Genomic DNA, 17483 nt, shown 5'->3' on the forward strand with positions numbered 1-17483 from the left:
CAAAATGTTTTTAATCAGCTCATTTGAATTTTTAAAATTCCCTAAAACCAGAAAAATTTGCTGCGAACTTTCAATGTATATGGCAACCATGGCGTCAACAAGTCACGGTTTGTCTGTGTGGGCAAATGCCTGTGTGAAAAACCCAATTAATCCTAAAACTGGATTGAGTTCGACGCTTCCAGAGAGGTCAAGGATTTCCATTCGTTTTGATGATGCTCTTAATGAAGTTGAAAGAGCCCGTTTGTTAAATGCGACTGTCTCAGGTGACGGTCGTGACTGGGCCCGTGAATCTTTGGAGGGAAAAGATGTCAATTCGAGATTACAAGCTGCAACAGAACAAGAGTTCTATGAAAAACTGCAGCAACTTAAAGAGGAAAATAGAAAGACTATCGAAGCATATGATAAACTTTACAAAGAAAAGATTCTTTTGGAAGGAATTCAAAGGGGGCAGACCACCACTTTTCAGCCTGATAAATCTGGTGTTGACAGAGAGGTTGAAAATAATGTTCTTGGTCTTGATGGAAGCAATGCTAGGAACAGTGGGCCTGTTACAAAGAAACCTCCACCTGGTAAACCATGCATTTCTACATCCAATGCACCAATATTCAGTCGGACGGTGACACATCGCTCCGATACTGCCATCAAGTCAGAGCAACCGCCCCTTGTGAGATCTAGAAGCCTTGATGAAGGAGACTTGAAATTAGATGGTCTTCCTGTCATGGGAAGTAAAGACAGTGATGATTTTCTTATTCAAGAGGGCAACATGTCTGAGTATGAAAAGGCTCTAGAGAAAGTAGACAAGCTATGGGAGGATTTTAAGATATCTGAGTACACACAACGAAGACATTCTTTTTCTTCTAATGAGCGAAAAAGAGACATAGAAAAGAAAGAGAAAGAATGGAGGCATAGAATAACCATACCACAGCCATTTAGTATGTCTATAAGGGAGGCCTTGAAAGATAAGAAAAAAACAAAGGCACAAGTAGATCTTGAAATCAGACGTCTTGAAAAGCAAAGACTCGAAGAAGAAGAATGTGCAAAGAAGTTCAAGGCTCAGCCAGTGCCATCGCATGTTTATTTACCCCTGTATGAAGAAATCATGGAAAAAAATGAAACTAGGCGCAAGTATGCTAAAGAGTACTGCCAAGACTTACTGAAATCTCAAGTGAAGCCTTTTAATTTTGAAATAAGAGAACAGGAGAAAAAAGCGCAAAGGGTGCAGTCTGCTCCTGTCAAGAGACCTGAGAAAAAAGTGAAGACAACTTTCAAAGCAAAACCAGTGCCAAAGAATGTCTTCAACACTGATGTTGATGAAAAACTAATGGAGGATGAAGAATTGCGAAAAATTCGGGTTAGAATGAGGGCAAAGGAGCTTCTTAGAGAGTCATCTCTTCCTCCAAATATGGCAGCTCGGGAAAAGTTAAAGGAGCAGCAAAAGAAAGAGGAGGCAAGAAAAGCAAAAAAAAACGGAATGAAAAAACAACGGCCAAGAAGTGCACATGTTGTGCCAGACTATGATTTGCTCTACAGAGAATTTCAAAAAGAACTTGCCCGTCGCAAGACCATGAGAGAAGGAACTGTTGTCGAACCTTTTGAGCTTGAGACTGCAAGAATTAGACAATCTAGTCAAGAAAAAATTCAACATGACATAGAGGAGGATGAACGGCGCCTAAGAGAAGGACGTTGGCCATTCTCCGGTTCAAGGACAACACCAAGAAGTTCAATGAAGTATCTAGGTAAGAATGCAAAATAGTTTAACTTATGTGATTTCTAGAGTTTTCAAAATTATTTATTCAATGGTGGCAAATGCTTCTAAGAGTGACAGTGAAATTGAAAGTGCTTTCTTCAAGTTGATTGTGAGTTGCTTTATACTTTGTCAGAAAGGTGCAGATCTGTGGGTCTTCAAAGTGAATCTGAGTCATGTCTTACAAAATTACAGCTACTTTGGTAGTGCTAATGGCAGATGCAACATTTTTGTTGCCCTCATGAAGTCTTTTGGGGTGAGCAACTCAACTGTCTACAATGGGCTGCACTTTCCTTCTTCGCTCTGCCATCGTACTGTTGAAGGCATCAAGTTATAGTGAGATGTTCTTATATTATATCGTTGACTCTTTTATCTTTTCTTAGTAAGATCTCCATTCTCTGACTTGAGACAGCTTGGTTATAATGACATTGCCGGGAACCACTCTCTGTACTAAAGGTCTTTCAGCTTTCTGATATTAAGATCCCACAGAGTGCTACAATGTACACTTGAAATTATCTGAGAGAGCTACCCAGTGTTGAGGAGAAAAGTGGTTGTGCTAGACAGGTGGAGCTTTTGGATTTTGTCATTATAATGTAGAAAAAAATCCAAGGGCGGAAGTGAGAAATAGTCATTTGCACTGGTAATTGTCTTAGACAGGTGGTAGTTTTAGTAAGTTCAAATGTACATTAGTCTCTATCCAAACTCACGCCATACAAAGGCATGCTCTGCTCAAATGCATGCTTTGGTCATTTGACAGGTTTTAAAGAATTATATAACTGAAACTTACAAATGCACAGTAACTACCTCTAAATTCACACCTTGATCTGTAAAACATGCGGACAGGTAGAGTTTGACAAATGGAAATTTTTGCTGCATCCTACAAAGCTTGCATAAGACAAATGGATATTTAGCAAGATAACTCCTCATGCAAAACAAAGAGAGTGATATACAGAGTATTTACACTCAGTTATCAATGGACACAGAAGGATATATATGTTTAGTTTCATGCCTATGAACATGATGTGCAACACTTGTGAATGCTGTAGAACACTAGACAGGCCTCTGTAGGATTAAAGTTGATCAAGTGATCAGCTGCTCTGGAAGAATTTATGATGTAGGCTACTTCTTCAATGAATAACTAGAGAAAAGTCTCTCAGAATGTCTGATGTCATCCAAGAATTTGCCAAGTTGCAACTGACAGGTAGTCGAGAGTGGTCGCTTTGAAAGCCACCTGGTTTGCTATAATGACTACTTCCAATAGTGTCCTCTTATCTGTTTTATATTAGTTACTACACATCAGTACAGCGAATCAGTCTTTCTGCTTTTTTCCACCACTCATTCAACACTTTTTGTAGTCATAACCGCAATTGGAAAATCGTTTACAAAACAGTCACGTTTTGTTGCATATCGATTTATTGTTGATATGGTGTTATCTCCCCCGGAAAGCAGACTCATCTTTTTAATGTATTGATCCATTCTGTGTAGACCTTTTTATCAACACCATCTACTTGTACTTTTTTAGCTGAGTTTGATTCTTTATGGGGAGAATTTTTGTACAGTATTTTGGTGTTTTTTTCCATTGGACTTTTACCTCTCCCGCTGGGGTTGACCCTGACTGGCTGGGTTAAAGCCTGCTTCCTAAAAATAATCTAAATTGTGTCAGTGAGGACGTAAAAATAGCTTTTTTAAAAAACAATATGAAAAATCATTCACAACATACTGGTCTAGCACAATAGTGGAAACTTCTCCGACATGGAAAAAGCAAATTATTCACTACCCCACTGTGTACACTGAGAGCTTTGATTATTATTTTTCTGAGCATTTAGATACTTCTGCTATTCACAAAAATCGTGTCTTGTTACAACATCATTGATTCACTTCTTTATGACATGTTGTAGGTGCCCTGTCAACCTCGCTGGACTCCATACCAACTAGCTCAACAAAAGCTGCTCAGCTGAGGACGACTGTGGTTCAGTAAGTAACCCTTTTTAGGCTTTTGCATCACGTCATTTATTTTTTGGAGGAAATAAGAAAGAAAGAGAGAAGGTTGTTTTGTTTTTTCAGGATTTGTTTGATTAGTTTACAATAATCCGTGTGGTAACTGCACATTTTAGCTTGAACAAATTAGAGCAAAACGAAAAGTGGAAAGATATGAAAGGAGCAAACCTGTTCAGACTGAAAAGGATAAGAGCTTTTGAAGAGCAATGTTAGTATTTCTATATGATTATGTCAGCATGCCTGTGGTGAGCTTAGACAAAAAGTGTTGTTTTTGTTTCTTAAATGGTGGGTTATCTTGTGTGATGTTGTTTGTATATGGCATTGCTTTACTCCTGTAATGCCTGTAAAACAGCAACTTGTACTGAATGTTTCACAGGAAGCTGAAAATGTTTTGCAATTTTATTATTGAGTCTGACAGCATAATAACAAATTGTGAAGCACATAATTCATCATCATTGCCTTTTTCACCCTGGATCAGGATATAGGCCACGAACAAACACTTTCCACCTTTCCCTATCTTGGGCGAGTTGCTTGATGTCACTCCATGTCTTCCCACTTTTCTGTACATCCATTTCCATGACTCTTATCCAGGTTCCACGTGGTGTTCCCCTTGATCTTTTACCCAGTGGGTACCAATCTAACACTTTCCTTATTATGCAGCTGCTTGACGTCCTAAAAGTGTGTCCAATCCATCATCAACACCTTCTTCCCACCTCATCTCTGACTGGGTTCTGTCTCGTTTTTCTTAATACTTCCTCGTTGGTGATCCTGTCTGTCCATCTGATCCTCAGTAGCTTCCTCGGACACTTGTTCAAGAGAACCTGGATCCTCTTTATGCTCGTCTGAGATGCGTTCCATGTCTCACATCCATACAACAGGACTGTCTTCACATTTGAGTTGAAAGTCCTCAACTTTGTTCGTTGTGAGATATCCCTGGTCCTCCAAATCCTGTTCAAAGAAATAAATGCAGGGTGTGCCTTTCCAATACGGGACTTTTTTCAACGCTTGCTCCTCCTCTCTGACAATTATATTCCTGGGATAGCAGAAGGATTCGACGTCTTCTAGTGAAGCACATAATTAGCCATGTTTTTAAGTCGGGATAAATGGTATAACTGTATAAATGTTATATATTATCAATTATAATGTATTGTGTGAAGACTACTTTTTGATTGTTCTTGTATTTAACAAAGTTAGAGCAGCGATAATGGAGGAGGTATTTGCTATGCTTGGTGGGGGGGGGGGGGGGGGGGGGGGGTTTAAAGGCTTTTGTATTGTATTTTTTTAAAAAGTAGGTCAATGCTAATTCTCTCAATCAACTTTGGGGTGTTGTAGGATGTATATCAAAGAAAAGAGCTGATTCTGTCTGTAGAAATTGCATCTAATATTCCTTTGTCTGTAACCCATGTCTGTAGAAAAGAGAAAGAAAAATCAAAGAATCGCCAGAAAGAAGAGGAAGAGTCTGAGAGGAGGAGAAAGGCAAGAGAAGCAAGGTTGAGACGCTATTTGAATGAAAAAACAAGCAGTGATGAGATGCCTCACCCAAGGGAGTCGATTGCCACAAGGTTGAAGCGAATGAAGTAAGTATATCTCCTGTGACTTCTCCTGCTGTTCATCTTTTTAACACCTATGGGACCGGCCTCACGCTTGACTTTCAATTTGCAAGCACCGGAGCTGCCACCCAGACTCAGTTCCTAACAAAGGTTAAAGATTAGACCTTGAGCTACTTATAGAGTAGATTGCTCCTCAGTCAATGATAACAGGTTCCAAATCTATTTTTCATCACTTTCTTCTCAATCTGAAGGCTCTCGATCCAAATAATCAAGGTCATAGTCCGAGTCAACACTGTCTGTGTCCATACAAATTTTGTTGATCACTTAAGGTTCAGTGAAATACTCTATTTTATTGCTTTCCACATTTAATAGCCAGAAATTTGAAGCAAGATATCAAAAAGGAACTAATCGATGGGTTAATGAAAACATAAATATGTTTTGGGAAAAATCGACAGGCTTTTGTTTAGATCTAGGCCGTTTTGCTTGCAAGTATTCTCGTCTGCGGTCTTGGGGAAGGCTTTGCAAATATTCATGTCTGCGGTCCCATAGGTGTTAAGGTATATTGTTAGCTTTGCTCTTCTCACACTCTGTAGGATATATAAGTATTTCAGTCAGTTTGTATGACCATCAAGCTGTGGCTTTTAACACTTTGCCGCCTCATCTTGCCGATTGGCGATATTTACCACCCAGTTTCTTTGGATTTTCCCCAAAATGCCTTTGCCTTTGATGGCAAGATTCTTTACTCTATGAGCCTTGTGATGGCAAAGTGTAAAAAAAAATGTCAGTTTGGTCCGATCCTACTGTGATCAATAGTTACAATAAAGGCCTACTGTAATTCTTTTAGTTTACAACAACATTATTTGTTTGTTTTTTAAATTTAAGGATGTGTGGCAGTTTTAAACTTTTTCTGTCCATGATTTTTGCTTTTCTACTAGAATTAAAATGTTGTAAATTAACTCATTCGATACGCCGAGCCGTGGGGGGCGGCGCGGCTAAAGTGCCGTCAGTACACTAAGCCGCTCCCGGCGGCTCGAGAACCGACGTTCAATTTTAGCTTGGTTTCTATTCCAATCCACATATCCATGTTAAAATAAAGGTCATAATGTAAAGTTGACTTCCGGGTCAAGCGTTTCCACCGAAAATCGGAATTCTGATTCAGTTTTGAAACACGATTTCGAAGTTTATGCGACATTGTTTTATCGCGAAGCCAAAATTATAGCCCAGACACCAGTCTTAGTACTTTTACACAACAAAATGTATCATTATTTTGCTCACTAAAGAAGTGTAGGACTCTTCTTTATAATATTGATACTACTGGACTCAAATTGCCAGTGCACTGTAATTGAGAAATCAATATTTTTGAGTGCTAGATCTAGGCCTAGATCTAAATTGTCAAAATATTTTTATTCTCCCCAAAATCACTACCTTTTGGTGAATTTACTCAAAAGTACCACCCAAGACATGTATAGGTTTATTCCAAATGCAATTTTCAATAATTCCATATAAGATACAAGTGTTTTTTTCTGTTTGGGATCCTTCTTTCAAAATTATTTAAAAAATTTTTTTTTTTCAATATGGGAGGTTTTGATCCAAATGTACAAATATTATGGAATGTATGTAAATAACTGCTCATTTTTCAATATTTTCCTGTTCTATATACAATTATGGTTATTTTGATATATAATTTGACTAGGTGCAAACATATTTTTTGAGTTTCATCTGAGATTATACATTTTTTGTTTTCAAATTTTATCCGCAGCCAATCACAATTGTGTTGCATAATCGCCTCTTACAGGAACCAAAGTTGAAAAATACTCAAATAAACGATACAGATGTATTCTACAAACCATACTGAAAATGTTGGTATATAATATGTTGATATTTATTTGAATTTATGGCCCCCAAGACCTGTGAACTGGGCACTAGTCATCATCTCATTTCGCCCTCCCGAAAAAAATTCGTCCACAAGCCGAAAATAATACGTAGCGAATGAGTTAAATTCAGAACATGTTTGTATTCGTGTTACCATTATTTGTTTTGATTATAAAGTATTGACTTACCTGTAAGTCTACCAATGTTTATGGTGTTGTGGTTAGGCTCTTTGCCATTGCAAACAGATTTGAATTTGATTCCTGAGTGGAGAATTTAAAAAAAACCAAAAAATTTAATGAGGTATTTTTGTTTATCTGTTGGGAAGTTGTGTCCTATTGAGCCTGAGATGGCTCCAACACATCGAGTCTAAGTAGCCCACCCCCTTGATGGTCTATCATGTGTTAAGGCCGGGGATGTAGAACATTTACATTTATATTTTTTTGTTCTATAATTATATATGTATTAATCTGTACACAGGCAAGATGATCGGGCAAGACAGGAGGCTTATCAGAGAGAGATTCAGGAAATGAGGGCTCGGGTAGAGCAATCTCCACTGTTGGTGGAAAAGTTCATGGCTGTAAGTAGCCTATATCTGGTCACAGATATTTGGTCAACGTTTGTTTCTGTATGTTTCAGCTTTTTAAAATCTGGGGTTTTGTTTTCTTATTCATGGGTTAATGTTCCAAGCAGAGGCACTGTGGGTTTTTTTTCAAAACAGAAAAAGCTGATGTATGTGTTAGCTGTGGCCACTCTCAAGTTTGAACTTTGACATTCGTCATTTTATGGCACTTATAAACCTCTGGAATCTTTAGCTTGGGATGAATATTTTATAAGATATTTTGTCAATCTCTTTTGAATCTGTTGCAAAGGTTTAGTCATGACTGTAGTTGTTGATTGGAATGGGCCTCAAAAATGTTTGTAGTGAAAACAATCTCTCAAAAAAAGTTTTATTCCGTGTTCGTCATCTGTTTTCTGTGACGACACTGGTAAAATACATTATAATAAAGCTTACTATAGGGGGCTCTTAGTGGTCTTGAGGTATAGTGTTTGCCTCTCATTCAATAGGTCCCTGGATCAAACCTGACAACAACAGAGAATTTTTTTTCTCCAAAATGTTCTCCTTTCCTGCTCTCTGATCATGTTCTGTCATCTGCTTTCATCTCCACTTTCTGCCCCCCCCCCCTTTTTTCCCGGCTCCTGTCCTGACTCTTTCTATTGCTACTCCTGGCTCCTTATTACTGCTGTCTTTCAGCCACATCCCTGATCTTAGGGTGGGTAAGATGAAACATCTAACTTTCTCGGATATGGACATAAAAATATTGAAGGTCCCATGTGCAAGTTGGGCACATTAAAGATCCCTTGATGGTCCTAAAATCCATAAGAGTTGGCTTCGGCAGCCACCTGTGCAAAATTAAAAATCAATTCCTACCAAAACTGAAAATGCTTGTGTCCCACAGGCTCCATATGACATTATGCAGTTGTGAGCACTGTAAAACGCTTACCTAAACAAACAAAGAAAAAGCTTACAATGAGTTTTTATTTAATTGATATATATATATGTGTTGGATTGCATATTGGGAAAGTGTTTTTGGGCTCAACAAATATGTGTCCACAACTAAAGAGCTGAAGGATTTATTTTGGTCACCTTGTTTACCAATTGGTGTTCTATGAAAGTCTCTCGGCAATGATTTGCTTCTTTGCTTCCAATCCTAAATGAAAAGTTTTGGATAATCATTTTTCATTTAACTGAAACAATATTTATGACCCTATCTCAGATTGATGTTTTCGCTTGCTTGTCTGTAGGAAAATGCCAAGAAGGAAGCAGAGAAAAAATTCAGCACTACAGTACGCCAAGCAGGATTCAGCGACGCAGAATTTAGTTCAGGGCAGAAGTCGGGCTCGTCTAGCTTCAGACATGAAGATGAGGACCAGTTCGGTACAGGAAGTGCTGACCTCACATACACAAAAGGAACAGATGAGGATGAATATGAAGAGGAACAGTAACAATAACCAGGGCTTTAAAATAGATAACACATGAGCTGAGATAAGAGTAAGCTACAGAGCAATCTGTTTTATCAGCTTCAATATTCAACACACCCCACCGAGTTGTCTGTTGCATTTGGCAGCTGCTCGTGACAGTCACACCTCTACTCGGAGAACAGGCCCTCTTATTTTCAGAAAGCCAACGCGCAAGAATTTAGATAAAACGCACAAGAAACGAATTGACTGCAAATTGTTCTGACCGTTCTAAGTTTAGAAAGCAGAATTTTTAAGAACATGAAACAATGCCACAGCTTGAGAAGTCATGCAGATTCTACAACATGAACTTTGAATCTGGCCTAAAATATGACTGCTCCACATATTTCCCAGATAGGTAACAATAATTACTGCTTGGTTTACTCTCAGGGTGATTTTTTTTGCTTATTCCCATCCTAGGGGTGCAATGATATTGCAAATTTTAGAAACTTTTCTCTGTTAAAATTTTTCTTACATTTCATAATGATAATGGTCAGAGACAGAAGTATCTCATTGAATTGTTTAAAAAATCTTGTTGTCTTCACAGTTCCATAACTCAGTTTGTTCCTTGTTGGCTTAGAATGCATAATACCATCTAAGGTGCTTAGGTCCAAGTTCATGTGTGAAGTAACCTACTTCTTTTTTTTGTTAATACACTACTTGTTATTTATATTGTTTCTGTACAAAGGTTTTGACAAATCGTTTTTTTTTGCAAATGATTTTTATTGAATTGTGATATCCTTTTTAAAAAAAAAACTATATGATGGCTTACACAATAAATGTAGTGTTCATGTACATATAATTCTGTGTATTATTTTGTAAGCAAGTTATCACTTGCATCAATCATGTCACATTTGTCAGCACAAAGATGAGAACTTGTCTGCACTGTGGATTGGTTAGTTGTGTGTGGTTCCTCTTATCAAGTGTCACAGACGAGGGAAAAGTCGTGACACGTGTAAGTGTTGTCTTAATACTTGCTTCTGTCTGATCGCAGATGCATGCGTTTTTAGTCTGCCGTCTGTCTATTCGACCTCTTCCAGAATGGGAAGATATTTGTGCTGTGTGTGATTGTCTTGGCTCTCAGCACAGACAGTTCTTTTGTTTAGTCAGGACAATCCCCTTTGTTTTGATATTAGTTTGAAAATTGGTGAAGTATCGGTACCTTGCCCTTGAGTTACCCTTGCCCTGTTCTACCTAGCTTAAATACTACATCTGACCTTACTTGAAATGACGTCATGAGGTTGTTGAAAAAACATACACTTATACTTAAAAGTTGTCTGATTGGTTTTCCACTGTTTTGAATATGGGTAGGGAATGCAAAAAAGACATCGTTGTATCTGACAATCAATGTATATCGGACCTTTCTAGTGGGTCAGGCTAAATACTGTTGCTCAAAGCTTAATTTTTAGGCAGAAATTCTGCTGCTGCTGTTCTTAATAATCTATTGAAATGTTACTTCTGTAATATTTTCTACCCTCTGAGCCCTAGCCATCGGTAAACCGGTACGATAGCTCGTAAAATTGCCTGTATGCCTAGCCACTGGTTCACTGGTTAGTGAGACTCTATCCACAACGCGGCCGGTTTGGGACAACAAAATGTGCACAGAAACAGTGTTTACTGCTCAGGATGTTACTGATTATTTTGAAGATCTTTCTGAATTAGATACTGGTAATGACGAAGACTACCCTTAGTGTGGTATGGAATGTGATTCTGGTGATATGAAAGTGAGTAATATAGGTGTGAATCGCTCAGGAGAGGTAGCCTTGGGAGGTCAGTGCTCAAAGGGTTAAGGGGCAAAATGTGAGAATGAAATTCTGAAGAGTACAAGTACAATGCCTCAAATGCTCAAAGTATGTTATTATCAAGCACATTCCACTTTCAGCTTCCTAGATTGTGTCTTTTACAAAGTCCATGGCTCTCCGACATGAGAACTAAAAATGGGGTATAAATAGTTCTCCTGCACAAGTGCCCTTAACTTTGTTACTCGTGTGTGAATGAGCTGCAAAAATCTTTTGCACTTTCTGTTGCAGTGTTTTACTGCATCGACTCACCTTTTTATTGTATTTCACATAATTTGACAACTTATCGTACAGATTCATATACCGTGAAGCTGATATAACTTATACTTATTACTTATAGACATATTTCTGGTTTTTATTTCTACAATTTCATTGATGAAGACTACCATTTCAATGTAAATTGGGAGACATTTTCATAACTGTTTGAAATATATTTCCATGTTTGTTCAGAATACTTTCTTGTGATAATATTGTATTGTAAGAGTAATTGTACTGTATTCTTGTTATTGCATAGAATCTACTGAAAGTTCAGCAGTCAAATCTTTGCTAGAAGTTCTTGATTACTGAGTGATTAAATGAAAGACATTTTATACAACTGCATATTAACATATAAAGTAAGTAAGGCATTCTTTTTTCTCGTTAACTCAGTCATTTTACTTATCAACATTATATTATTCTTTAGTTTCTAATAGTTATAAAAATACTTACTGAATAAAATCTGAATACAAAATAGCCTTTTGTGTTCTCAATATGTAAACTTTGTCTTAGTACATGTAGTCTAACCTTGTTTTACCACCACCCTTGGGACGGGTATGAAGTTGGTGGAACAGCAGGGCTGGAGGTTCATCACGGTTCATTTTTTGTATAGCGCTGACTGCCCAACATCGAGGAACATGATTCTGCTGTGTGATCTGTGTTTGAAAAGTGTCTTTTTCTTGGTGATATAACATGTAAATGCACATGTATTCAAAGCCGAGAGTCTTCTCTCTCTCTATTTCTGCCTTTCTCGTGGGAGAAAGATTATCAAGTAGCCAACCAGTGGGTATGAATTTGCATTGGTTAGAGAAGGATCACACAACTCAGACAGTTGGCAGATGGTGGTGTGAAGGCAAAAATGCGTTTATATAGGTGTTCTCTTTTGTATATTGGCAAAACCTGGCGGTACAAGAGGGGGGGCGCGATACAACGAGGTTTGACATACATTTTGCCACAATTCTAACAGCCTGAAACTGGAAGAGCTTGGGCAGTTGTGGATGGCTCAAGTGTTCTTCAATGTAGTTTATTTTGTGACCAAAGTTATAAAGTTTAGGCACACCAATAGCTTAGCTGGTACCATGCTGAAATATAGTATGGATTACCCTCATACAAATTCTCAAATGTGTGCTCTTTTATGATTAGGTAGGACTTTTGTTTGTTTTGTTTTAGTAGAGGGTTTTACGGGGCTCGCAACTGCATAAGATTAGAGGTGTTGCAAGAGAGTAAAAAACATAAAAAAAGAAGAAAGGGAGATAAGGACGATAGATGTTCGATAGGAAAGAAGGAGCAAACCACACCAGAGCACCCACCAACCACCCACGTAGGACTTTTCAAGGCTCTCATTCTCATGTCTTATTTAAATTTAAGAAGAACCATTATAAATAGTTTAGAAAGTTAATCCATCAACTACCACAGTTCACCAGGAACAAGTTTGTTCTGAGTTCGAATAAAAAGACACACAACATCACAGTCAGTCATTCAGTGCAGTGGAAAAGTAAGACAGACCGACCAAAACAAGAGAGGGGAAAGGTAAAAACAAAGGGCCCACCAACAGTTCCCTCTATCCATCCGCCAAGAAGAGATGAGGATAATACAGTGCTGACAAGAAGTAGAGTAGCTGAGGATCAAACTTCAACCTCAAGTAACAGAAATTGTAATGAAAAAAATAAAGAAAAAGTACTTGGTGAAAAAAGGAACTGTTTGTTTGACTGAAGCGAAACACATCGAAATAATAATCATTCAGAGCATGAAAAAAGTAAGACGGACAAAAATTGAACTTCGTGATAACTCGTTTTTATTTTATTGTTGTCTTAAAAAGAAAAAAAATAACGTTGACAACATGTCTTATTCAGACACTGATGGTACAAAACAAAAGACGTACAGCGCCACCCACAACAACACAGTATCCTGTTGTTATGGAGACATGACACATACAATGAACAGGGCTAATCCAAAGTACATAGTACTTGGGTTGTGGGCCTTGAGCCCGAGGTTGTCATACTTCTACAAATAAAGTCTGGTGGTGGCGGTGGCTTCAGGGATGGAACTGGATCATAAAACCAATTGATCCATAGGGACGTTTCACAATACATGTTTCATACCAGGGGGTGAGCAGAGATATTGCGTTTACGAATGCTCCGCACAGAAAAAAAACCCTCCCCAACTCAAACCCAATTTAAAAATCAAACTGATGAAAAATTCCAGAAGAATCAGAGAGCCACTTCCACCCCTGCTTCCAATTGGAGTCAAAGTTTCAACAAAACATTTTTTTAAAGAATTACCAGCTGGTACATTGTTACTGTCAAGCTACACTGGCTAGAGAGTGGCCACTAATAAATGCATCCACATATACAGATGCCACCATGTCCGCTGAGGAAATGAGCCACATCGTAATATCAGAATAAACCACTGCACTATAGAAGTACTTGCGAAAAAAATCACCATTATATCAAATAGTACCAGTGATGAGTTCAAAATATACATACATTGAGAGAGCCTTGGCAGTCAGGCTAGTGGTTTTCTACGGTTTACAAGGAAAAAAACCAACCCATCTCAAAGACACAAAGAGTACAGGCAAGGGTATTAGAAACACAACTCGTACTCAAAAGTGATTTAACTTAGGAAGAGACGAATCCACTTCCAAATTCTCTCTCTCTCTCTAAAAGCAAGAGAATAGACATCCCCCACGACAAAATGCTTCTGATTTCTGATGAAAAAAACTTTCCATTCATCCATGGACTTGAGACCTCAAAATACATCCAATTGTCAGTTTCAAAATCGAAGCATTGTAAATTACAGTGTTGAAAATAAAGGCTATAATTCCTATTCTGTCTCTTTGATAAGAAGGAGAAGCCATAGAATGTCTAAAAAAACACACTAAAACAGCTCACACATGTTCAAAAAGGCTTTAAGAAAGAAGAAAAAGATCTTACTACAACACTATGGCACATAGCAAGCCGAGCTGAACCCACCATGAACATAGTTCAGTTTACCTACTAAGAAATGCAAATGGCATGCCAGTTCCCTTCTCATATCGGCAGCCCAAAACAAGAAGAAACTACTGTACAACAAAGACACAAAAGGCGACAGATACAAGACTGCAACAAGTCAAGCTTAGCAAAGACAAAGCATCATCAATCAATGAATCAGATTCAACTAACTGCTGGTCTTTTGAGAATGATTGGACACAACAAAAAACTTTGGATTGAGTAAGCAAACCTGCTGACTCTACTATGTACAACAAAATCTAGCACTTACTGAACACACAAGTGTCAATAAAATGTATGACAATATGAAAGCATGTATTCACATTCTGTGTACAAAATAAAACATTACTGAAAACATTCTTACCATTATATAGTCATACTAACTCTCTAAGCAGTTTCTTCAACATTGGTATGAGCACACATAATGCCTGTGTCTTGAAAATCGAATGCACCCAGTACTTCAAGACCTCTGTATTTTATTCTGATACAACTGCTTCACTTTTTAACCACGATCTGAGATTTAAACAAAATCACTCCAAACCGTACACATATATCCAACTATCAAACGTACACCTCTTTTGATCATCAACAGACCTCGACATATGCACTTCCAATTCTTGCATTGACACAAAGCCAGTATAAACATCAAAATATGTCATAAATGCAGCTAGGAATAACATGAATATGCATCACCTCACAACACATGACGAGCAAAACTTCACTGTTGACATGGCAAAACAAAGGAACTTTAAAAAATCAGATCAATTAAAGGTTATTCCACTATTAACATACCCACTTATTATGGACAACGCATTTACTTTCACACCAAAGCGGACCAAAAACAAAGCCTGTAGGCCATCCACATCCTACTAAACTGTTATTCTCTCGGCTCCACCACGCAAAGGCAAATCAAGGTACACCAGCAGAGACTGGGTATGTATGAACACGGAAGCAGTTTGGCATGGAACAATTGAGATTAGCAAGCTGTTGGCTCTGTACAAAAGACGTCAAGACATAGCAGCAGTGTTTGATCTCCATCCATACCCCCCCCCCTTTCTCTATTGGAAACTCACAAATAAAATATTTTCTTAATAGCAGCAAATATTTATCCACTTCTAAGGCCAACATTTTGCAAAACATTTCTCCAATATTCTAAAACAAATGTGTACAGCTGAAAACATCATTCCCGATTAAACTAAATGCACAGCACTACTTGGGGCAGTCAATGAAACTTCACTATCTCACAAGAAATCACTCAAAGTCAATATGTGGAAAGGCAACCAACACCTCAAAAGGGTTCAAAGGGAACTCTTTTGTTCTAATAAAAAAAGAAAGCTAAAAAAATTTCCTTCTGATGTTTATAAGCACATTTAAGAAAATTCAGATTCGTGGGTTTATAAATCATCCTTGCTGTACAAGCTAGACTTGAACAATGGCAGGAAAATAAAAGTCACATTCAGTGCTGGAACTGCCAAGATATTGGGGAAACTTGCCATGAAAAGTACATCTTTTTAAAGAAAAGTTAGAAATCCTATAAACTACCTGTCTTCCTCCAAATGTTGCTTTACTTTTCATAAGACATTCTGCAGGGTGGGAATTTGTAGAGCAAAGATGAAAGAGTTCTCTTTGTCATCCTCCAGTGTGACCAAATTTGAGAAATGAACTAAGCCATCCAACAAATACAGGTAATGGAACCTATGGGGCATGTCATGCTGAAAAGGAAGGGTGGGGGAGGGGACACAGGACACAAGACGGGCAAATACATGTAATGTGGAGACAAAGGAGGATCGGTTCATGCTCAGTATAAGTTAAGTCTTCTGGTACTCTGTGAGGAAGAGGGGCAGGGCACCACAGCTCTGGGCAAAATGGACCAGGACAGTCATCCTCTGTGGTACAGTACTACACACAACACAAATAGCACCGGTCCTGGCAAAATATGCAGCGGGAAAAAAAACCCCAAACTAACCATTCTTTCCACTGGGTCAATTACACCACTCACACTGTTTTTCCTCACACACGCAATGCAGAATAACCACAAACACAGTCATCCTCACCTTCACATTTCTCAGAAAGCAATTTTTCGACATGCTGAAAAAAAAACCCCAAGCATCCCCCTCCCTCCAACATTCTTGCTTGCAAACATACAATTAACATCACCCCCCCCTCCCCCAACCAAATGTCGTGGAATTTGCCCCTCAGTCCTGCATTTCCTCTGGTACTTCATGAGGTCCCACAATGCCTGGCACGGCCAGCTGTTGCTTGCGTTTTTCGTCCTGTGCACTTCTGATAGCCGTCTCTCTCTCCTCCAGGAACAAATCCTCCAGGTCTTCTCCAGCGAATTCCTAGAGGGAACAAAATAAATTTCATATAGTTCGGACCAAGATTGCTAATAGTAGTTTCAATTACAGACTTGCAATTTAAAAATAACTGAGAAGGTTCCTCTTATGCATGTAGCCACCCCTCCCCCCAACACACACACAAAAGAGTAAGCAAGCATCATCCATGACAATGTTAAAAATACACACACACAAAAAAAACCTTTCCACAATTACAGATAACTACTGTTGCCAAACAATTTTAATACACTGATTATATATATATATATTTCCATTTCTCTTTCCATTTTCCCTCTGGCTAGTCAACAACACGTCATCAACTATGCTGTTGTACACACGTACAGGGTGATTCAAAAAAAACTTTACAACTTTTTTTCGAAATATTTCGCGCAAATGTTGTTCTAGAAAGATGAAATTTGGAACAGATACACTTCATTCAAAAGGAATTTGTTTGACATAAAATTCACACAGAAAAAAATTGTTTTCAGAACGGAAAACGCATTTTAAAAAACCACACCCATAAACGTAAAATGCGCCAGTTTAAAAACAAAAGACACTCTCGCAAGGAAAGTCATGAGACGATTGATTTGGTTTTTGTCTTCTTTTTCTTCATAACATTTAATTGGTCCAACCTTTTGACATTAAACAACATTTAACTTCTCTTAGGAATTTAAAGAACTAACATTTTTGTTCTGGAATTTTTAAACAAATGCTCCAAATGTCCTCCTTTGGACTCCAAACATTTTTTAATGCATCGTTTGAAATGCTCGATGACGGCCAAACACAGTTCCCGCGAAATGTTTCTCACTTCATCACGGATTGCTTGTTTCATAATTTCAATGTTTTCAAACTGGTTTTGAAATATCCTGTCCTTCAGATACCCCCACAAGAAAAAGTCTAAAGAATTCAGGTCAGGAGAATGCGGA

General features: G+C 38.1%; 2 protein-coding genes across 2 annotated transcripts in view; one reads left to right on the forward strand and one right to left on the reverse strand.

Moving 5' to 3' along the window:
* The first annotated feature begins 62 nt into the window (after nt 1–62).
* Nucleotides 63–11711, forward strand: LOC101859610 (protein FAM161A). The gene is made up of 5 exons (XM_005111699.3): nt 63–1736; nt 3643–3718; nt 5155–5319; nt 7642–7741; nt 8968–11711. The coding sequence occupies exons 1-5, from the start codon at nt 74–76 to the stop codon at nt 9166–9168; spliced, it is 2205 nt and encodes a 734-aa protein (XP_005111756.3). The 5' UTR covers nt 63–73; the 3' UTR covers nt 9169–11711.
* A 1295-nt stretch (nt 11712–13006) lies between these two features.
* The window catches only part of LOC101859060 (exportin-1), a 30722-nt gene continuing 26245 nt past the window's right edge, over nt 13007–17483 (reverse strand). The window contains exon 25 of the mRNA XM_005111697.3: nt 13007–16563. Coding sequence (XP_005111754.1) covers nt 16417–16563 — 147 coding nt within the window. The 3' untranslated portion in view covers nt 13007–16416. The remainder of the gene's footprint in view (nt 16564–17483) is intronic.

The sequence above is a fragment of the Aplysia californica genome, unplaced genomic scaffold (assembly GCF_000002075.1).
Source record: "Aplysia californica isolate F4 #8 unplaced genomic scaffold, AplCal3.0 scaffold01102, whole genome shotgun sequence".
Classification (NCBI taxonomy): domain Eukaryota; kingdom Metazoa; phylum Mollusca; class Gastropoda; order Aplysiida; family Aplysiidae; genus Aplysia; species Aplysia californica.

Excerpts from the sequence above, each read along its gene's own strand:
- LOC101859610 (XM_005111699.3), top strand. The coding sequence starts at position 74 with ATGTATATGGCAACCATGGCGTCAACAAGTCACGGTTTGTCTGTGTGG. Across the intron at positions 3,719-5,154 it reads CTGAGGACGACTGTGGTTCA|AAAAGAGAAAGAAAAATCAA; the intron begins GTAAGTAACCCT and ends CCATGTCTGTAG. Across the intron at positions 5,320-7,641 it reads ACAAGGTTGAAGCGAATGAA|GCAAGATGATCGGGCAAGAC; the intron begins GTAAGTATATCT and ends ATCTGTACACAG.